General features: G+C 30.2%; 1 protein-coding gene across 1 annotated transcript in view; it reads right to left on the bottom strand.

Annotated features, from left to right (window-relative positions):
• Afg3l2 (AFG3 like matrix AAA peptidase subunit 2) overlaps positions 1 to 24,341 on the bottom strand; it is a 39,422-nt gene continuing 15,081 nt past the window's right edge. The window contains exons 7-17 of the mRNA XM_016068035.5: positions 23,252 to 23,428; positions 23,057 to 23,159; positions 21,721 to 21,858; positions 19,292 to 19,445; positions 16,461 to 16,590; positions 14,767 to 14,864; positions 14,556 to 14,666; positions 11,794 to 11,990; positions 9,965 to 10,084; positions 6,091 to 6,285; positions 1 to 340 (exon numbers count right to left, since the gene is read on the bottom strand). Of these exons, the coding sequence (XP_015923521.1) occupies positions 131 to 340; positions 6,091 to 6,285; positions 9,965 to 10,084; positions 11,794 to 11,990; positions 14,556 to 14,666; positions 14,767 to 14,864; positions 16,461 to 16,590; positions 19,292 to 19,445; positions 21,721 to 21,858; positions 23,057 to 23,159; positions 23,252 to 23,428 (1,633 nt within the window). The 3' untranslated portion in view covers positions 1 to 130. The remainder of the gene's footprint in view (positions 341 to 6,090; positions 6,286 to 9,964; positions 10,085 to 11,793; positions 11,991 to 14,555; positions 14,667 to 14,766; positions 14,865 to 16,460; positions 16,591 to 19,291; positions 19,446 to 21,720; positions 21,859 to 23,056; positions 23,160 to 23,251; positions 23,429 to 24,341) is intronic.

Raw genomic sequence — 24,341 nt, 5'->3', positions numbered from 1 at the left:
TTTTTATAAAAACCTCACTAAGTTTTATTACGGGCCACCCTGTAAGAACGATGGAATTGAATAAATATTACAGTTCTGAAGAAAACTCTTTTGAAAATATGTACATCCATATCACAACAATTTATAAATCCTAAGTACTAGATGGCGCTGTGTCTTTAGGGGGTGGGGCATCTTTATTCCAGTCATGTAATCCTTTGGGTAAGGTAGTATCTTCTTCAAAAGAACCAGTTCCTTCCACAAATTCTTCGTAAGTGGATTTTTCTTTGAAAGGTCTTGGTCCCAAAAGTTCAATCATGTCATCTCTGCTCAATACTTCTTTGTCCAGCAGTCGAAGTGCTACCTGAAAAATACATTGGATCCTATTAGGAGAATTAATAGACTTGTCACAAAAATTTTCATCGTTAAAACAGACTTTTTACAATATTCTATTAAAATGGACATATATTTTTCTGTGTATTTTCAGCTTAAATTCAAGTAAAATACAAACTAATATTTTTTACTTGAAATAAGGCATAAAAAAAAAACTTGTCATGGTTAAGAAATAATGTTTTGTTTGAAGATACCATTTTGAAACATAGCATGAGAAACAACAATGATGTAACAGGCACAATAAAGACACATTGGCAGAGATCTGCCTAGGTTTTTTTAAGAGGTACCTATTTTGTGAAAATTTAGTCTATAAATTGAGAAAATTTAAAATTATATTAAAAAATCAACAGAAAAATATGGTAAAGTAAGAAAATATTTTCAAAAATTGTCACTACAGATAAAAATCATTTATGACTGGTTAATTTTCGATATATTTTCCCCCCTATATTCAAAAACAATTTTGCTATTATACAATTTTTGGCTTAAAATTGTATCCAAATTCATAATCCATAAAAATCATTGTCAATAATTAAATTTCAGTTTGAAATTAATAAAAACATGCATTTAACAGTACTAGCACGAAAAGCTATTTTCATTATGAGAACATTTTCTACTGGGTCATACGAAAAAAAGCTTCACAGAGAAAAAAATAAAAGTTTGTTAGAATAAAATTAGAATAATGTTTAAGATAATAGTTGGAATTTCGACTTCCTGTAAAGTTTATATCTTTGAGGTTTTGTAGAAATCCCTATTATGGTTAGCCACAAGACTTAAATAAAAACTTTCCAGTTGTTCTGGGTTGGGCCAAAAAAAAAATTTTTTTTTTTAAAGTGCAGAAAAAATAACCTTATGCTCAAAGAAGAAAATTGATCAAAAAAAAGAAGTAAATATTGAGAGATACAATAATGAATACATGTAAACAACATCTAGAAAATTATTCTATGTAGTTGGGAGAGAGAGATATTGCCTACTGAATGGAAGTTACAGTTACACATAATTGGAGTATTCTATGTCCAATACATAAAAAAGGGGATGCATTGGACAGTCACAATTATAGAGGAATAAGTCCGTTATGCCTTGCCTGTAAGGTCTTCTCAAATATCCTATTTGAACGCCTGTCTCCCATTGTAGACAGCGTCATTGGTGATTATCAGTGTGGCTTCCGCAAAGGAAGGTCCACAGTTGACCAAATCTTCCTCCTACGACAAACTTTGGAGAAATGTAGAGAATTTGGAATAGAGACCCATCATTTATTTGAGGATTTTTAGGCGCAGATGACAGTATTAATAGGACTGAGCTATTTAAGACCCTATCTGATTTTAATATTCCATCAAAATTATTCAGACTTGTAATGCTCACACTCACTGAAACCATTTCAACGGTACGAATTCAGGGGGAACTTAAAACCTCTTTTGAAATTTATAATGGAGTTAGACAGGGAGATGCATTAGCATGTTTTCCATTTAACATAGCCTTAGAAAAAGTTATTAGAGATGCTGGCATAAATACTATAGGTTTATATTTAATAAATCAGTGCGGATAGACATCATCGCAAGATCTAGGACTGCACTGAGTGAAAAATTTTTGGCACAGGAAAAATCAGCTAGAAAAATGAACTTAAGAGTGAATGTGGAGAAAACAAAATATATGTATTGTGGTACAATGGAAACCATCCCTAAAATGTTTGAAAGAGACTCTTTTAAATTTGAATCTGTAAAATTTTTTACTTATCTAGGATTAGAAATAAACTATCAAAATGACATTTAATTATGAAATCAGAAAAAGAATAATCACAGCCAATCGCTGCTTCTATGGTTTAAGATCATTATTGAAATCTCACTTAAGAAAAAGAAAGACGAAGATTTTACTTTATAAGGATTAATTAATCAAGTCAGTTTTGACTTATGCTTCAGAGACATGGACTTTAACAAAAAGGGAAGCGAAGTTATCAGCAACCTTCGAAAGGAAGGTCCTACGAACCATCTTTGGCGCTATCCTTGATAACAACAACTGGATAAAAAGATATAATTTTGAAATATATAAGATCTCTAATAGTCATGATATCATTAAATCTATTAAACTAAGTAGCCGGGCATGTAGTGAGAATGAGTCCAGGAAGAACAGCATTAAGGGTCTTTAATGCAAACCCCTCCAATAAAAGGCCAAGAGGAAGGCCCAAAAAGAGATGGCCATCCTAAAAGTAAAGAACTGGAAATCAATTGCTGGGAGGGGCAAAATGGGAAAAGTTTCTGAGGAAGGCCCAGGCTCACAAAGGACTGTCGTGCCAATGCTGATTATGATAATGAATACAGCGGTTAAGGGCTATTCATTTTACTTTCAAGTTTAAAAGTAATTTCAGGGGAGTTTTAAATGTGATTTTAATATTTTCCCCTTAATAAACATTTATATATTTGGGGTTTTGTAGAAATCCCTCCTATGTTTAGCCACAAGACTTAAATAAAAACTTAGATTTTCCAGTCTGGGTTGAGTCAAAAAAATTTTTTCGATTAATAATTTTTTTTGTGGCCCAACCGAGAACAACTGGAAATTTATTTATCAAATATCCAATTCTATAACATGAAAAATTCATAAAATTGCGATAAACACATATTTATTTAAACAGAAGATGTTTAAATTTTGTTGCTGCTTGTAAATGTGCCATCACATATATTTGCAAAAATAAATAATAAAATGTGCATGCATTTTCATACAACTGCACATGTAACAAAACAATTCTTGTCACATTCATATTGTAGGTGGCTAACTGCAGCTAATAAAATTATTAAACTATGCATAAATTTAGTTCAATTATTCTGAGAAATTGAAAAAAAAACCTGTTAACAAAATACAATACAACATTGAAAACATTGCTGCAACATTGAAGAAAAAAAACAGTATTAGACACTACAGGGATAGATTCTTTTTTGGATAAGCATTTAAATTTTTTTTTCCCTACTGTTCCAGTTTCTTGGGAAAAAATGCGTGAATTTGGTATTTGTTTCAATATACAATCTAAATTTCTTTCAAAAACAGCATTGATAAAAAAGATATATGTTTTCAATAGATTGCTCTCTGTAGAAAATTCTGTCAGGGCTCAGTTGAGTGCCAAAGTCTGCTTAATAATTATATTCTTTAATTTCTTTTGTGCCATTTCACAATGATAAAAACAAGCCACAAATGATAAAAACAAGGAGCCATCCTCATCATGCCATTGAAATAAAAAAGATATGACTTATTTCACTTTTTAAAAACACGAAATAAGAAAATTTAGCTGCAGCAGCTCTATTTAACTATTTTAAGTCGGATTAAAAAATGTAAGAAAAATTATCTATTTTCTAAATTTTTATGAATTTTGAATGTGTCCAGAAGATATCAAAAAATTTTTAATCCACTTTTTCGAGAGAGGCATATTTTTTTCACTCTACAGCATTTTAAAATACAAATGTTATTTTTTGACCCAGCCTATTCAATATATAGAAAAGATTTTTTTTAATGGGAGGCACTTGGATCTATTTCCCATTGAGCTCAGAAATGACAGAATTGCTACTCTCTTATTGTTACCCAGTGGGCACCTGTGGCTAATCCACGGTGGTGGAGTAGCGCTGCCCACGTCATACAACCACAAACACATTTAGAGGGCGGGTTACATTCACACAGAAGAAAGGACATAGAACACAAAGAGAGAGAAAATTAAGTTCATCAGGGTGCACAGCCAAATCTTTCAACAGTAAATAAGTACCTTTTAAGCACTCAAAAATATTTTTAAGTACTATATACATCGACAAAATGCAAAGTAATTTTCAAAGACTTTACATGATCATGATAAAATAACTAGTTTCTAACAAAGAACTCTTTTCTTTATTATATCAGCCATTATAAAATGATCAAGAGATTATTTTTCTGTTCGATATCAGAGGGTGGAAAATGAAGCCTGAAATTGAAAATATCTTGTAAAATGCAGCAGAGTGCAATTATCTCACCGAATCCAACTCAGTAGACGCACATGCGGACTGCCAGAGATGCCAACTTGAAAATTATGATTTCAGTAATAATCACACATAACTTATAATGATTTTCAGTAATCCTCAGTAATAATAAAGTTTTACCTCATAATTTTAATATTAAAGATTTAATGCTTATTTTGATGGTACTATAAATTAAAAATTAATAATAATTAATTCATTATATAATTATTTTAATAATTCATATTCCAAAACTGTTCTGTTTAAAAAAAGATAAAATTTGAGTTTAAGATTGACCTAAAAAAGTACATAAATACATACTTGTATAATAGAACACAAAATAAAAAACTGAAACTTCAATAAAAAATTTTTATTTATCTGTTCTATGTAAATCTAATTTAGTACTGTGCTTTGCAGCTCTTATCTCAGCATCAGAAAATTTCATTTTGAAACACACTTTTTTGTTTGTTAACGCTTTTGTTTTTTCTATAAGAAGAGATCTCAGCATCAGAAAATTTCATTTTGAAACACACTTTTTTGTTTGTTAACGCTTTTGTTTTTTCTATAAGAAGAGAAGATAAATTCCAATTCCAAGAGAAGACAAATTCCAATTCCATTAGTCTCATTGGTTAAACATGTCTGTCTCGATTTTAACAACAGTGAGAAAAAATAATGTTTGGATGAAACGAAAACGCGCGGCAAAAAAAAAAGTGGGGGAAGAGGGAAACTCAAGAAGTTTTTCTTAATTTTAGTCACTAGTTAGCTTAAAAAGTCGCCGATTTTATGCAACTAATTGCAAATTCGTTGTTTTTACTCATATTTCTACTAAAATAGTCGCCCTAGTTGCTATTGCTTTAAAATAGTCACTTTAGTAGCCTTTTTAGTCGCCAATGGCAGCCCTGCTTTTGTTTTTTTTTGCTTGACGTTCCATTGTATTGAGTGCTAGATTATTCACATATACTGGCTTTTTTGCTCATTAAATCTTCATTAAAAAATAGCGTGACAAAAACGATCGTTTGTTTACGCTGACAGTAAGTACCGCTTATTTCTGTGCTGTTGACATGACGGATCGAAAGCGTGACGTCATTGATGAGAGAGCTAGAAGCACCACGTTTATAAGGAGCACTCTCACTGCATCCAAAAACGCATTTCGGATCACCGTCCTCATCGACCAATACGATTCAATGAGAATGATTCTTAAAGGGAAAATTTATAGAATAAAAATAAAACTTTTGGATGAGTTGAAAATTATTTTTCCGTAATTTTGGGGGAGTAGCCCGTAATAGTGTAATGTTGTCATAAAATCCGTAATAATTACGGTAAATCCGTAATAGTTGGCATCTCTGGGACTCCCAAGTATATCATCAAACTTGTAAAATGATTGGTGCTTTCATACACTACGGACGATGGTACACCGAAATAGATTGTGGTTGAATGAATAGTGAAACATTGAATAGAACAACATGTAAAGCACGCTTTTGCATAATATGTGACAAAAATCGACATGGTAAAGAAAAAAATCTCAATATTGGAAAGGAAAAATGTAAGCACTTTTAAAACACCTAATGAAAAAAGCACCTTTAAGGGCTTTTAGATAACGAAAATCGAAAATAAGCACCTTTAAGTACTTTTTAAAAACACTACGCATCATGGTCCATGCCTAGTGTGGGATTCGAACCCACAACCACTAGCCCCCCGTACAGTAACCACTAGACCAGTGATCGGCATGCATAGACAAGATATAGAACAGAAATGGTACCTTTTCAACATCTGCCCTATGACTCTCTAGCAGTTTCAATGTGGCTTGGTATGCCCTGTCAACCAATTCTCTCACTTCAGAATCAATGATTTGTGCAGTGGCTTCACTGTATGGTTTGTCGATCACCATATCTCCAGGTTGTGGTAAATCAAATGACAACTGACCTACCTTCTCATTCATTCCAAATTGAACAACCTAAAACAACAAAAAAATTAAATTAAACTTTTTTTGAAAGGCAAAATAATACCCTTAAGTAAAAGACATGTACAGGGAGTCTTAAAAAGGTCAATGCTAAAGTCAACATACTGGTCTGGCCTATCATGAAGAACAAGCATTTACAAAAGAACTTAATGCAAACTGCAACTGCTAGCAGGCAATGTTTGCAGGCTATCAGTGACACACCATTTTCTGTAACTGAACATTTTCTGCAATTTACCCATATTCTTTAATGAAATCCACATTAACACCACTTTTGCCATTATTTCTCTCTCCGCCTTTATACGCCTGGGAACATTGACTACTATCAGTTCAAAATGCAGTTTGCACTTCTGAACACAAATTCCTAAGCAAATCTTGATCATCCTGATATGACAAAATTTTTGGACACCTGGCATATATATATATATATACAGTCAAACCCCGCTATACTGAACCTTCAAGGGACCGAAATTTCGGTTCACTATAACCGGGAGTTCACTATATCTGTTACGCAGGCAATTTAACTAATAGTTCCCAAACTCCTCCCTTTTATTACACATTAGTCTAATAAATGACTGAAAAATATTATGTAGTAGCAAAAAATTTGTTATTTTTCATTACTTTTCGTCTTATGTACAAGTGTTCATCTTGTGAACACTTCCCGATTCTCAGATAATTTTTTCCTGAATTTCTGTTAATCCGTTTTTTAACCCTGCAAATATCAACTTGATTGCATCCATTTTCAATTTTTCTGATTATGCCCATTTTATCATCAATGGAGAACGTTTTACGTTTACTGCTCGCCATAGTTAAATTTGAGACACTTGTTTGCAGGATTTTTTTTAACTGAGGCACATTGGTCCCACTGACACCTTACATGTGCATCATCTGCCTGGGTTGGAAACATCTGCTTGGTTTGATTAGGGATAGAAAAGTGAGATAAAAGAAGCAAACAAGAAGAAATCCTTATCGCTACATTCCCCTCTATAGATGGTTTAAAAATCGGTATATGTAATTATATTGAAGTAGAAATTTCAAAATTATGACCAAAAAAAATCAGTCGAAAATGGAAAAAAGTTCATTATATCCAACTTCCTCACATTTTTGGTTCACTATATCCACAAAAAATAACATTATACGTGTATAGCAAGGCATGGGACCGAACATTTCGTTCACTATATCCGGAAGTTCACTATAAACCGTGTTCACTATAGCGGGGTTTGACTGTATATATATATATATACACACATTAAAACCTCGCTACAACAATATTTTTGGGACCCAATAAATATATTGTTGTAGAAGGGTGCATTGTTATATCTAGGGCCAACATATTTTGGGGACACAATAAGATTTTTTTTTAAATTTTAATGTTATATATGTATTAACTATAAATGTATATGTTAATTTGCAGATAGGTTAATTATGGTTGAATATTAAAAACAATTGAAATAAAATAAGAAAGCAAATATATCTGGAAAGCCGTTTTTACAGAAAATAATCCGACATTTTTGTTTGCTTATTCATTCTTCTGACTGTTGAAGTCAACCAACAAAGTACGCATTTGAGTTTAAAGTACAAAAATGATTTTCGCTTGTGAGTGATGCTCCGCCCACCCTCTATGAAAAAAATTCTATCTCAGGTGCCAATATGATGCTTGTGCTCATTTGTGAATCATGATCAAAGTTTTAACATAAAGGAAATGAAATCAGATAGGAATGTTACATCTCTGACTTCATAAGAGATAAGGGAGGCAATTCTAAAAATGAAAGCTCTTGGGGGTGGCCATCAGTGAGTCTTTTCTTGTCAGAAAAAAAAATGGCAAAAGATGATAAAATAAGATTTTTTACATTATTTGAAAACCAATAATAAATGGAAAAAACAAGGTTGAAATTAGGTAAGAAAAAATCTTTTACAGGGATTTATTGCTTCAGAAAATATCGTAATATTGAGAGGAGCATGACATTAATTCATATGCAAGTTCGTCAGTTCGTTATTGTTCTATCGGATATCCTAGTAGCGAGAGTTCACTGTATATATACAGTGGAACATCGTTTATACGACGATCACTTATACGACGTTTACATTTATATGACGTTTTAGTGTGGTCCCAAATCATTCCTATTCCTTTCAATGTAAAAATATATCGTTTATACGACGCACAGAATCGGTTATACGTCGGTTTTTAGATTTTGCTCACGTTTATTTAATTTTTTATTTTTTCTTGTGTATTTTAAGAAAGGGCGGAATTTGCCAACATGAATGATACAGAAAAGGGTGCCAACAAGAATGCTTGGATGACGACCGTAATTTTTACTAAATGACTGAAAAAACTAGACAATGCTATGAAGAATTTTGCAAAAACGAAAAATTTTGCTATTCATCGACCAATGTCCAACGCACCCACCGATACTAATTATTTTGGAAAATGTAAAAGCTCTCTTTTTTCCTGCAAATTGCACAAGTGCGCTTTAGATTTGGCCGTGATTAGAAATCTAAAATTGCATCATAGAAAGTAATAAGTTCAACTCGCTATTCAAAGCATTGTAGAGATTAATAGCAAGAAAATATAATTAAAGGTAACATACATTCAAATTGCTCACTGCAATTTTTCTTCTTTGGTTATTTGTTTGTTTTGCTTTGTCTGATTTAGAAATTTATGTAAATCAACTGAAATTAAATTAACTGATTAAATTAATTAAAATTAACTGAAAACATAGTTTCAGTTTTAGAAGTAAAAATCGATTATACGACGTTATCGTTTATACGACGATTTTCGGTGGTCCCTTCGGCGTCGTATAAACGATGCTCCACTGTAATAATATATACATATATTTCTCAAACTCTGATTGTTTTTTACCTATATAGTAATAAAATCATTATTGCCTATTTTACTTGAGCCATTTTACGGTAGTTAACAACACATTTATTTTCAACTTTCTTTAAGAAATCAATTTTGCTGGTACACTTGTATCTTTTGTCTTGGGAGCAGATTTAAACTGCAAAAGATGAAATTAAAAACATTGTCTATAAAATGAGTCCAGATTTGTGTTTCTTCCCAGTTTTGATTTGATTTTATAGCAAACAGAAAGAAAGTTTTTCTTAATTTTTGATGCACAAGGGCAGGATCTATTCCAAATAATAGTGTTATACCAAATGGCACTTTTTCAGTGCTGTGAAAGATTCTATAGAAAAAAATTTCTCAAGTTAATAAAAATCCCCCTAATATCATAATAGACTTTTTATGATATACACTTTTTGAAAGGTATGAATAAAAAATTTAAACCAATTTTTACAAAAAATGTTTTCCTAGAATAAATTGGAGAAATTTTGTTTTTAAATTACATATTAATAGAATTTTTGTGATTTAAACTTTTTGAAAGGTATGAATAAGAAATAAGAAATTTAAACCAATTTGTACAAAAAATGTTTTCCTAGAATAAATGGGAGAAATTTTGTTTTTAAATTATATATAAATAGAATTTTTATGATTTAACTTTTTGAAAGGTAGGAATAAGAAGTTTAAACCAATTTTTACAAAAAAAAAATAAATAAATAAAATAAACTTTTTTTTAAATAAATTGGAGAATTTCAGTTTTTTAAATTTAACTCAACATACTGTGAAATTTCAAAGAGTATTAAATAACAATTCAAAATAAAAGAAACATTTTCATACCTGAGCATAGGCACTCTGAGTAACTTTCTTCAAATCATCCTGAGCACCAGTAGTTATTTTTTTGAAGAAAATCTGTTCTGAAACTCTGCCTCCCAAGGTCATACACATTCTATCAAACAACTAGAATATTTCAAAATAAAAATTAGATACTTTTTATGTTAACAGGTTACACCATTAAAAAAAATTGCACTTGGGAATTATGCAAATGAAATGTGTTTTTCTAGAACCTATTTTATTTTGTAGCCATCTTTGAACGGTCGACCCAATTTTTGGGTTTACGTCTACTAATGTTAAACTCTGTAGCCTTGTAATTTTGAACCCAATCCAGAAGACAAGGGAACTCCTGGATCAATTTGCTTTCAGGTAGGACTTTTGATGGAACTAAACCGCATTTGCGTTAAATGGAGATGAAAACCTCCCATGGTTAGCCTGAAGGCAAGGGGACTCTGACCCATAATCCCTCTACCACTAAAGCTATTTTACATCAGCACTGTGGTCGGCCGAATGCCGAATTCTTATTGGCAAGCAATTGCTGAGATTCCAACGCGGTTCACTTTATTAGAAGGTGAACGCTCTATCCCCTGAGCCATCCTGGCTCTTTATAACATATTATCAATAATAAACACTAAAAATATTTTTAAAAAAAATTATATAGAATAGGGTTGCACAACTTGCGGCACACGGGCTGTTTAACCCTTTCGCGACGCAAAGCGCGAAAGCGCGCTTACCGCTGAGGCCGGCAGTCTCTCTAGCGTGTGTCTCCCCAGGGCCGGAGGGTTTTTTGATGTTAAGCCTAATTCCATGAAATTACCGAAATATCAGCGCATTGTTTAATATTGTTCTGTAGAGTATTTAAGTGACATATGCTTTATATATATTTCTATGGATACTTTATTTACTTAAGTTATTTCTTGTTTAAATGTAATATAAATATTAATAAGTTTAAATATTTTGCATAATTTCCTCTATTTCCAGCTCAGTTAAAAATTTTCGACGCTTCGACATTCTAACGGTAAAAAGAAAAAAAATTCAAGCCTACAAGATCTAATTATCCACTAAAAACTAATCCGAAAATCGAAAGTAGCGAGAGATAAAAAAAACTCCCTTACTTACTGTAAATAAATATCACGTGCTAATTTAAAGAGCCCTCATAAAACATTCCCCCCCCCTCCACTCCTTCCCCTAAAAACCACATGAATGTACTTTCATCTTGAGTAGAAGGTCAAATCTACATGTATCTGAAACCATATGGACATACAATGCCATCTTTTGGAAGAAATTTCATTTTTTAAAACGTTCCGAAACGCTGGCACAAATAAGTGACGGTCGGGGGTGAACGAGAAAACTCTCTGACACGCGGGTGTGTCGGCCGGGAAGTGAGCGCGTTTCTTGCTGTCACATATATGTGACAGTCGGCTCGAAAGGGTTAAGTGTCGTCTTCAGCATCACATAAACATAATAAAAAATATTAACATTTTCTTTTTGAAAAGAAAAAAAGTCGAAAATTTTGAATCTCACATTCAAGTCATCACTTTTAAAAGCACTCAAATCGTGCACACTCTGTTGTAAATCTGTGCAGTTTTTTAATTGCTTTTTTGGCGATCATTGGAAGGGATTGAAATCGAGTTATTATTTGATTGCAATGTATGTGATAATCACATCATAAATACAATTACACAAGCATTACATACATTAATAATTTTCCATTCATTTTAGGCAATATTTAAAAATAAATCAGTTTTGTACAACATTAATAAATTGAAGTTCTCTTTTTATAAATTATTTCAACAATCCATGCAAAATCTTGAATAAAAAAAATGAAAGCAGACCTGTTCTTTACTGTATAAGTATTGTTCCTTGGGCAGATATTGGGCATATCCTAGACCCTTCCCACGAGGAATGATAGAAACTTTCAAAAGTGGATCAGCATGCTCTAAAAACCAGCCTGCAACAGCATGTCCTGCCTCGTGATACGCTACAGTACGTTTTTCTTCTACTTGCAAAACATTCGTTTTCTTCTCCATGCCTAATCAAAAACATTTTTGTAAAAAAGACAATTCAAGCTCACTTTTTTCATCAGTATAAAAAGAAACAAAATTTTTCAGTAATTTTTAATACATTTTACACCCCTTCACCTGGATTAATCTAAAAAAAAACATTAGATTTGAGTCAATGTTTCCTTTTTTTAAAAAATAATCAATAAAGCTTTGTTACATACAGTACCCCTGTGGCAGAATTTTTTCGAGCTATGTGCGACGAAACTCTTTAGCACTATTTTTCTGCAAGATTGTTTATATAATAACAAACATATAAATTAGTAATTTAAAGAAACAAAAGCTCTGTGTTTACAAAAAGGAACTATCTAATTTTTTTTTAATTAAACATGTAATAATTTTTTATTCTTATAGTATGGGTGATATTCTCGCATTTTGTAGGGGGGGCACAAATTATTTCCTTATTCGCATTTTGTAAATTATCATCTCAATAAAAAATATAATGAAAAATCATGACATCCGTAGTAGTAATAGCCAAAATAAAAATAAAAAAAAGATAGACGACGAAATCATGCGAATTGAACTTCTTAAATACGTGTTTTGATTCCAGATTAGATTGTTGCAATAAATAATATTGTATGTAAAATATCGGATTTAAAAACTATGGAGACATATATCGGAATATTTAAAATCCATGTGAAGATCAATATCAATAACTGCCGAAAACACAATTGAAACATTAACTGCCAAAAACACAATTTAAACATTACATAGATTTACGATACTATCGGGGTAAACTGAGCTCGTCAAAATGTTATTATCCAGATGCATGGTTCAAATATTTCGTGTATATTTCTGCAGAAAAGAAAATTAATTTTCTTTTTACTTTTCAAAAGAAAAATCTTTCTGCAAGAACTCTGCAACGTTCGGTGACTATGTCGCTGTGGTTATGCCATGGGGTACAGTACATTTGAATTCTGAGACAATGCTCAGAAATAATCAAAAATTACAAAAGAATGTATCATAAACAAAAATAAATATTTGAAAAACATTAATTAAAGAGTGCTAGGAAAATAAACTAGGAAAATTTACTTGTATTGTGGAGAAAAAAATGAAACAAACATGAGAAATTTAGAATATGAAAACAGACCTGTTTAATTTTTTTTTGTGTATGGAGCATTTTTAAAGGACAAAGAAAAAACAAAAGCCAGAAAGCATCTAATAAGAGCTGTCATTAATATTATAATTGCTGTCCCACGATTCGAGAAAAATATGGAATATTATTAATACTAATAACAGCAGATATGGAAAAGAATAACTGGAACAGCATTGGACTAAAAAAGAAATTAAAGCTAAATTATTTTAGACTTGGAATTGAACAAACGATTTTCAAGAATGTGACTTCAAAGTTACCTAATGTGCATAATATTTTTAGGAAAAGATACTGAAATGAAACATCTTGATTCATCAAGTTCTTTAATTGCAGTTCATTCTTAACTCTTTATTAGGTCAAATATTATTTATACTTAGTCATGAAAATGACTGTTTCTGGTCAATTTCTAGTTTCAAACTAGTGTCAAACTAGTTTTCAAGAATGTGACTTCAAAGTTACCTAATGTGCATAATATTTTTAGGAAAAGATACTGAAATGAAACATCTTGATTCATCAAGTTCTTTAATTGCAGTTCATTCTTAACTCTTTATTAGGTCAAATATTATTTATACTTAGTCATGAAAATGACTGTTTCTGGTCAATTTCTAGTTTCAAACTAGTGTCCAGTAAAGAAAATTCCTTAACTTTAGAAACCCATTATTCAAACTAAATGAAATTTTCAATAATTAAATAAGCAATATTTCCTAAATAAATTATGTAATTTTATCTATTCACATTCACTGTTATGAGCATCTATGGTCAAAAATATTTTCATTTCTTTCACCTGGTTATTATTCTAAGAATCATTGATACTATTCGATCTTCTTAAGATATGAGCCTTCTTAAGATAAAGCAAATAATTTTTCCTTTTTTTCCGCAGAATTATAATTAATTCCGCAGATACTTTTCTTGTTCATCGGAAAGGAAAGAAATATTGCGGATTTTTGTGTTCTCATTTCGGAATAAAAGAAATTCGCCAATGACTGGCTTGCTGCAGTTAGAATTTTAAATTGATAAAAAAAAACAATAAATAACAAAAATTCTGAAATCACAGAAGTTTAAAAGATAATTTGCGCTAGAAGTGATGTTTTTTCTTTTATTTTTTGAAAGAACATAATTTTTAAAGACATGATAAAAACAATTTATATTTTAATCAAATATGACTGTGAGTAGGAAATTTGTTACAAATTCAGATATTTAGAACACCATGAAATTGGGTGGGAGGTAAATTCCATTTTAAAACTTAGATTTTTTGGCGACTTAAAACCATGACTTTCCAAGATTTTTTCAAAAAATTAGCTAAAATCATGGTATTTCATGACAAATTTTGTTCAGCATTCATGACTTTCCAGGTGGGCAGATAACCCTGGATAAATTTTAAAGAATCAGGCTTTTTATAAGTGCAATACACTATAAAACTAAAATAAACTTAAAGGGTTAGTACCTGCAACGACTCGCTCAATGGCTTGTTCAAAATGTGGCATTTTGATACTTTCATTTAAATCTCTTGCAGCTATGAGTGCAGCTTCATTGCACACGTTGGCAATATCAGCACCTACAATAATAAAAATTAAAAAAAGTTTTTTTTAGACGAACAAAATAATTAGTTGATTTTTTTCTTTTTTAGAATGATATCGAGTGAAAATATTTAGCACCTGTGAAGCCTGGTGTTAAAGCAGCCATTTTTCTAGAGAGGTCCATTTTGTCAATGAGTGTCTTTAGAGGCTGCAGATGTACTTTGAATATAGAAGCTCTAAGGGGACAGAGATTTCATTTTAAAATGGAAACATTTCCAATTTGCAAGATGACTCAAATTTAAAACACAAATACATTTTACAGAGAGTCGTTTAATAAAAGCATTTAAACAACATTTTGAGAGATTCGGAAAAACGTTGACATAAAATAGAGATTCGAAAGAGTGTTAATATAATACTTGAAACTTAGTAAATTTCCCATAAGAAAAAATTTTTCTTGAAAAACTATGCAATTACCATAAAACTGTTTGCGGTGGAAAAGTTAGTTCAATAAACAGATTCATTTGTTTCAGGTTTAAAATATATAGATATGAAAAATAAAATAGAGATATAGTTTGAATAAAATTTTTTCTTTGTAATGCTAATGAATTTTCAATATTTGTAGCAGATTGCTATTCTTACAAACTAGCATCTGAATCACTTAATCTAAACACAGTAGAACCACAAGCAATCATTTCTCGTGTGACCATTCTTTGCAAATGAGAGATAGGGAATGTGGATCAACAAAAAATAGAGATTTGAAAAAGTATTAATATTTATAATACTTGAAACCTAATAAATTTGCCACAAGAATGGAAAAATAATTTATTGGAAAACTATGAAATTACTGTAGAAATGTTTATGGTACAAAAGAGAATTCAATTAATAGATTTATTTGTCTAAAATATATAGATATGAAAAATAAAATAGAGATATAGTTTGAATACACTTTTTCTTCTTAATGCTAAAGAATTTTCAATATTTGTAGAAGATTGATTGCGTTAAGATTGCGACATTGTTTCATAGCTTTGAGGCCTTCCACAAGTGCTGACACTGCTTATTGCTTCATTTCACCATCTTCATCGGTATCAATTTGTTGTTTTACTGTTTCTTTGAACCGATATCAAACAACAATATTCAACGTTTTCCAAAACTGAAGCTTTAACATGAAATGTGATAATTGAGGGTTTTAGGTTGATCATTTTTTAAGATTAAACTATGTTTTAGATAATTGCACAATTTTAAATAGTTTCATAGCTACCAACATGGATAGAAAAAAATCCATTAATCCAGAAATAATATAAATTTCATGATAATTGTTGCATAATGTACTAAATATTATACACATAGGGAATTTTAGGGATTTTTATAGTCATCAGAATAGAAAAGCTGCAATATTTTACAGTTATGTTTGACATTAAACATACTTGAAAAGCTATCTATTACGTTTACCCATAATTTCGAATATTATTAGGCATTTAATTCATCAAAGATTGTTAAAAATTCTATTTCAATGGGGATTTTTTTAGGAAACTTACTCCAACTTTATGGAATTTTCTAAAATTTACAAAAACCAGTAGAATTTTAATTAAACCAGTAGACCAGGAGAAACTGGCAAAATCCAGTAGTGTACTGGAAAATCCAGTAGAGTTGGCAGCTAAGTAGTTGGGATAGAAATTCATCTTCCTCTATAATTAATTGACTTTTTTTCAAAATTCAAATTAAAGACTACATTGGATTTTTAAAGATTTCCATGACCCCATTGGAACCCAGGTTCTTTTAAGCCAATGTCAAATTAAAAAAATTAAATTAAATTTTTAAAAAAGTAGACTCACCTTCCTTTAATATCAGGAGCAGGTACAAATATTTGTCGATCAAATCTACCAGGACGGAGCAGAGCGTGATCTAATATATCTACCCTATTGGTGGCAGCAAGTACAACCACATTCGTAGTTGTATTAAAACCTAAAGAAAGAGATGAACTTTAAAAAAAGTTTAAAAAAAATTTTATTTGACAAAATAGCTTGAAAATATATTATAACACAATATTGCTATAATTTCAGCTTTGAAATCATTCATGACTCAGAAAGCTAATACAACCAGGGCCGGCAACCATCCAGAGAGCCAGGTTAGGGAGTGCCAAACAAGACGCAGATTTATTTAATGTTCTCATAATTTTGAATTTTCTCTTTTTTTGCTAATAGTTTTCTAAAAAAATATATTTATAGGTTTTTATTTTTTTTAAATTCTTAGATTAACTTTCTACACAGTAAAAGTTCAATGATTAAAAGTTTTACTATGGATGGAAACAACAGCATTCAGCAGGAAAGCTACATTCTTGACATTAAATAGGAAGAGTTCTACATTTTACAAGGGGTGATGTGGTCTGTAAATTTCACACTTGTATGTCTAGAGAAGATTTGAAGCCTTCTAAACATTAAAATGACATCTTGGAAAACGAATTTTCTGCTAATGTCAATTTACTAAAACTACTAAATGTTCCAAAGAACCATGGAAACAATAAAAATATAACTTGTAGTCATTTGATAGTGTGAGTACATTATCTGAGAATACAGAGAGGCAAATCAGAAGTAGCATTTAAAATAAATGAGAAACATATTTATTCTTAATATAATATCTCCTATCAATAAAAACAAAAAAAAACGGTCCTAAGTTATTAAATAAAATATTTTTCCATTATAAAAAAACTTGTTTTCTTTTGTTTTAATTCGGTAATTGAGAATCAAGTGTTTTGTCTTGTAACTACATATGAAAGTATGACATAGTTTTGTCAATTGACAAAATTTAAAGGGCAATTTTCGGTCAGAAATAATCCATTTTCCACATTAGACCCTTCTCCACTTTTAGACTTTTAAGTCACATCACATCATTTCTTTCTATAAAAAAAAAAACTAACAATACCAGACAATTACTTTGTAATTTTTAACACAATATTTGGTTTGAATAATTGAGAACTTACAATAATTTGGATTAAAAATATTTCTCTAAATTTAATGCTCGAGTCCAATAAAAAAGATTTAATTTTAAATAGCTTTACAAAAATTAAACTGTAAAAAATCTATAATAATATAAAAAGAAGAAAATTCATTTTGAACAAAAAATTAAGATTTTAGTAAAAATGAGCCGATTATAATTTTTTTTTAATGCATAAAATGTCATTGTTACTTATTTAAAAAAAAAAATTATTGCACATAAGAACTTGTAAAAAATTGCTTTTTCTAACACAAAATTTTTACTTCTATAAGTTAAATAATCTGCCAAGAATTATTACAACTTTTCAATATTAGTTATGCAAGAATCATTTTAGGATCAGAACAGAAATAGACAGTGATTTTTTACATCCTACACACATTATTAAGAAAATAGGGGGAAAAGTGTAAAAAAAATATCAATAAAAAATTTTGATTTTCTCGGTTGGAAAACGTATTTACACAAGCCTGATGCTTTTATTCACATATTCTGTGGCTATTGTAGTAATACAATTAAATATCAATTAACAACTAGTGTACTATTCAAAATACTTAACAAAATTTCAAACAAAATTAAATAAATATTTGTTTAAAAAGAAAAACCAAAATACTTTTTCACAAAAAAGCATTTATTAGACAATCAAATTTTTATTTTATACAATTTGTGTTCTTTTAACTCTTTAATTTTTTTCTACTCATTTTAGCAAAAGATTTAAAGTAAGAAAAGATTATTGACAAACCTTCCAGTTTCATTTTTTTTCTACATTTCTGGTATAGTTGACCAAATTTTATTTAAGTAACAAAAATTTCACTAAAGTGACAGTGATGCAGAGGTGCAAATGCTCATTGAAATTTTTAGCAATTGGCTGCAAGTCTCCTACTTTTAATCTATCTCATTTCTGCCAGCATTGTCGAAATGTGCAGCTTACGTAGCCAAAGTACTTTTTGGCCCAGTACAACAGCTTCTAGAACGTCCCACTGGTACACTTTTTTATGTATTTTACACCCTAATCTACAAAGACCCGGAGGTGTTTTATTGTCAACACATATTCTGCCAGAGATCAACTTAGGATTTTAGTGATGTTCAACAACTGCTTGAAGCATTCAGCAGACCAGGGGAGTTTTGTTGAAAAGTTTCTGATCAGTGGAAAGGAATCTCATATAGAGCTGACTTGATACTTGACTGATAAAACTGGCTGACTGACTAGATAAAAGCCTCTGCATTACTGCAAAAGCCACCTAGAAACCATTTAAATGTATTTATAAATAAAAGCCTATTCTTACTATAATTTGTTAATTTACTTATCTTTAATAAAGCCATACTTAAAATTGTTTGTAAGTATTATTTTGTGGCACTCCTGCAGATATATGTATATATAGATAGAGAGATTTTTAAAAAAAACTACATTAGCATTGTAGAATTTTATTAATGAGATAATATTTACTTTGAAAATCATTGTTGATGGAACTTTGTAGTTCCTAACTATAATACAGCCTGCTTACTCTATCTGAATATGTTTTTGTTTTATTTCATAATTTTTAAATATAAATTTTAAGCACCATTTTGAACTATTCACAAATGTTAGGAAAATTTTTTATTAAAATTTTTTTTTTGTGTGTGGAATGGCCCCCAAAATCTCACCCGATTTAAAGCGATAGAAAACTATATTATTTACCATCCATTTCTACTAGAAGTTGATTTAAAGTGTTTTCTTGCTCACTGTGACCACCAAAGCTTCTGCCGCCTCTCTTTCGGCCCACAGCATCTATTTCATCGATGAACAGAATACAAGGTGCATTCTTCCTTGCCATTGAAAACATATCTCTGACCTTCATTTCAAAAAAATTAATGAAGCTTAGATTTTAACAAAGCCACCAAATAAAATAATGAAGTAGAAATAAGTATGCAAGAAAACATTTATTAAATTTATTTTTCCAGATTGAATGGCGAAAGATCACTACTTTGAAAAAGGCATAATACATCACAACATTAAAAAGGCATATTAACATTTATTTAGCAATACCAATTTTTTGGTCAAAAAAAAAAAAAAGACTTTAGCACATTTTTATTCAAAATTTGCTGATAGATGGTCCAACAATCTCAGACTTATGATCAAGACTAGTGGTTGAAAAAAAACTACATTTTCTCTGTAGTTAACTATGACTACTTTATTACAATTGCAGTGAGCTACAACTACTATTTCTTAATGAAGCGACTACAAACTACTTTCGAAATGTAATTACTACTTCACTACTGTTAGAAGACATACTTAACTGGAGAGCATAATTTACAACAATGTTTAAAAAATTGGCTTAGTTAAATATAAGAAGTTCACATGATATAGTTTGCTATTCTAAAACACATTTTAAAAATGTGTTCTTTTAACTTTCAAACTCTATGCTCTTCTCGGCAGTGAACATTCAATTTAAGAGATGATAGGAAATCATCAATTAAGTTTATCTATACCATGCTATTTTTCATCAGAAAACTTTGCTTTTTTTTTTATTTGTTATAACAAATATTAGATTTTGTGAACAAAAACATAGAATAGAATGAGAATAGACACATGGAAAAGTTTCACGAAAAGGTGGAATTTTATAAGATGACTGTTAGAATTATTTAAATTGAATCTCAATAACTTATTACTGTTAGTGACAATTCTAAGACTGGTTTTTTTGCAGGTATGATATAGGAATTTTCCAGGTTTTTTGTAAAAAATTGCAACTTTCCCTGCTTATTACAGTTAAAATAAAATTCCCCGACAATGCCAGGTCTTCCTTGTTCTCTCTGACCCATGGGAGCCCTGCTTAGATGAATGCTTGCAAAAAAAGTACTTAAAATTTTCAACAATGACTATACTGACACCCTTTAGCTATAAATCAAGGCCTTCCCAAACTTGTAAAAAAATATGTTTTTTTCCGTGTTATTCAATGGTAAAGTATTTAAAATCAGGGAAATTTGATACTGCAGGATTGAACTGCATTCCATTCAAACAAAAATTATTTTTAATATAATTTTAAAGTAGTAATTGTGAAAGCTAAATTCGTAATTTGAAAATTCTTAACTACAAAAAAAAAACAGCCACAAAAAAATTAATTTTTTATTCGTAAATTACTTGACAAAAAATAAACAAAGCATTCTCAGAACCGCCCACTACGGAGGCTTCATAATTTTATGATTAACAGCAACCAACTGCCTTTACTTTCCAGACAAGTGATACTCATCGGTCGAAAGCTGGGCAGGCTTCTTCACATTGACAGCTTAACCATGTCTCCAACAAACATTAATTTATAAGTTAATATATATTATTTAACATAAGGAGATGATGTATGGAAAGATGCATTAAAAAGTGACAACATTTTTACAGCAGAATTCATTAGTGAGTATGCTGTCCAGAGGATTTGCCACTTTTAGCCACTCAATTTCAGTAATAAAAAAAAAAATTTCCCTTACTTTTCTAGGCAAATCAGGAAAATTTCAATGAAAATTCAAACCCAGTTTTACCTATACCATGCAATTTTTTAATAGATAACTTTGATTTTATTATTTAACTCGAATCTCAATAACTGATTACTGCTACTGACAATTCTAAGACAGGATATTTTCCAGGTATAATGTAAGAGTTTTCTTGGTTTTTGCAACAACAAAAAAAATCTCACTTTTCCCTGGCTATTCCTTGATCTTTAGAGTCAAAATAAAATTCCCTGACTATTCCAGGCTTTCCCTGTTTTCCTTGACCCGTGAGAGCTGTTTTAGTGAATGCCACATCGAAAAAATGCCACATCGAATGCCACATCACATTCAAAAGGTCAACACTTATCATCAATTCATGGGTTTATTTGATATAATAATAATAACAGTTTACATATAAGTGGATATAACAAATGGTAGCAAGTGGGACTACTTATCACTGTCTTTGGATACGTAACAAAAAATCAGAAAATAATTTTAAAAATTAGTAAAAGTCAAGGAAAAAAAATCATTATACCAAAGATACCAGACTAAATCTTACACCTGCTTTGTTTTATAATAATAATTCTGCGACAATCAGAAAGTTGTTTCTTTTTATAACATGCAGAGAAAGTTTTTTAATTATTTGCCTACCCTTGAGGGCCCCACTCCAACGAACATCTCCAAGAATTCAGAACCTGATACAGTGATGAATGGTACATTGGCTTCTCCTGCTGTTGCTTTGGCAAGCAACGTTTTTCCAGTTCCTGGAGGACCAGTCAATATAGCACCCTTTCAACGTAGACAAAAATAGAAATACATTTAATATCATAATTATGAGAAAGTCTTCTAATAAGCAATTATAAGACAACTTGAACCAGAGAATCAAATGTTTAAAATTCATGATTAATAATGATTATTAGAAATTGCATCTAAATACAGTACAGAACTTTTTTTCTGGTATCTAAAAAAACATGAAACCAGAAAACAGTAAAAAAATTTGCTCAGTTTTCCCACCATTTTGAACTAAAATGTTTGGGGCAAAATGTGAAAATTCCAGTCATCCTTAAAGTTGAGTAAGGAGTTTTTTTTCTTTCTTTCTGTGTGCCAAAAGAAAATTATCAATATTTCTTTCTTCATTTTGAAGCAGGACCCATGACTTCCAATTTAGTGGGTCCCCGAGGATCAAGTTGAAAATAGTTCAGCACAAAGAATATATATTCATAAAAACTATTCCTTTTATTTATTCAAAAGTTTAACTTTTAATCCTCAACAGTAAACTCAGTTTGAAGTTGAATTATCCGACATGAAACAGGTTTTGTCTCTATGTTATTCAAGCTGCACAACCATTCAGGTCATAGGAGAGAAATGTCTTAGAGTTGAGAAATTTGAACATCAGTCGCAAAAATTAAGAAGAGCATTTTATCCACTTAGCAGAGTGCTTTTAAGCAGAATAAAACTTAATTTACTGAAAAATAAAATGTTTTCAATACATCTATTAAGTAATTGAAAACTTTTCATGTCAAATTTCAAAAATATTATTTTGAAGAAATATTTAATACATCAAAATTCATGGAACAAACGATGCATCCAATAGTTTAAAAATTTTAAGAACAAACTCCACTCAAAACAGACGCTTTTATTGTTTTTGTTCCTTACAGTAGTCATAAATTAGGTTATTACCCAGGTACAATAAAACCCAAAATTATCCCAATTACAATAAACCTATGATTTGTTTTCTTTAAAACTACTCCTTTACATAAAAGCCAAATAAGGAAAATTACTTTTGGAATTTTTGCCAAGTTCAGTACATTGCTGTGGATATTTTAAAAACAAATTCAACCCTTTCATTGTTTTTGTTCTCTACAGTGGTCATACATTAGGTTATTATTACTATAAAACCAAGAATTATGCCAATTACAATTTTAAGCCTATGACTTTTTTCTTTAAAACTATACATTAACATAAAAGACAAATAAGAAAAAATTACTTTGGGAATTTTTGCTCCAAGTTCAGTATATTGCTGTGGATTCTTTAAAAAATTAACAAATTCCATAATTTCTACTTTTGCTTCTTCACAGCCAGCAACATCTCTGAAATTTAAAAAAAAAAAGACACACTGCCCAAAAAATTCTAAAGGAATACATGAAAACCAACTTGTTTATTAATTGTACGAAGTGATTACCTGAATTTTACTCCTATTTCAGATGGGTTGATCAGTTTAGCAGTTGTTTCTCCCATCCCAAACAAACCTCCCATTCTTCTGCTACCTCCACCTCCCATCATTCCAGCTGTTTTTTTCATATTCCATACAATAAAACCAACAAGAATGATCATTGGTAAGTATGAAACTAAGCCAGATCTAGAAAGAGTAAAATAATGTCTAAACTTATCACTTAAAAACCAATGATGAAGGCGTGAAGAATGCTAAAAACTTAAGAGAGATGCAAAAGCCATCATGAGTCACAGGATTATAAAAACCACTATCTTTTGCAAAATTTTCATTTGTGCAATAAACTATAATACAAAACTAACAACTTATTGAATAAACTATTATTAAATGTGGCTCCAAATTTTTAAAATATATTCAACAAAAAAAATATGAATTTAAAATATTTTTGTTCAAAATCAAATATTGCTTTATGTAAGCTTAACCTAAGCTTTATGTGAAGCTTTAAAAACTTAAGAGAGAGGCAAAAGTTGCCACAAGTCATTTTCAATTAGGGATTGCATCATTAAAATATGTTTTAAAAATATTTTTAAAATATTAGTGTATAACAGAATTTCAAATTAAATTCAAATAATTATAATAAATAGGTAAAAAAGTAGCTGCCTTCGTTAAACCAATATGAATATGAGGTACAAATTTTTATCAATATTATTTGAGTTTATGAAATACATCTTATCTATAATAATGTGCTAATATAATGTCGAAGAGTAGTATACAAAAAATATTTAAATTAAAATATTATTAATATGTATACAGACAGATTTCTACTTAACGAACTTCCATTTTGCGTTTTTTTTTTTTTTTTTTTTGAGAAACCAAGAACATTTTGGAAATTCCTTCCCAAAGTAACTTCCAAACAGCAAAGTGAATTTTCTATTCAATGAACTTTTCTTCGAGATTCACTTTCCCTATCTCCCAAAATACTTCAGGACATTTCAAACTTGTTTAATGCATTTTATGACTGATTTTTGAAGCCACTTAACTCTTAGAGAAAGCAGAAAATTCTCTTTTTGTTTGCATTTCAAAGGAAAAACTCAAACAAAAT

Source organism: Parasteatoda tepidariorum, chromosome 1 (assembly GCF_982258835.1).
Source record: "Parasteatoda tepidariorum strain Cologne lab strain chromosome 1, Ptep-v5.0, whole genome shotgun sequence".
Lineage (NCBI taxonomy): Eukaryota > Metazoa > Arthropoda > Arachnida > Araneae > Theridiidae > Parasteatoda > Parasteatoda tepidariorum.
This window is presented reverse-complemented; position numbering and strand designations above follow the sequence as displayed.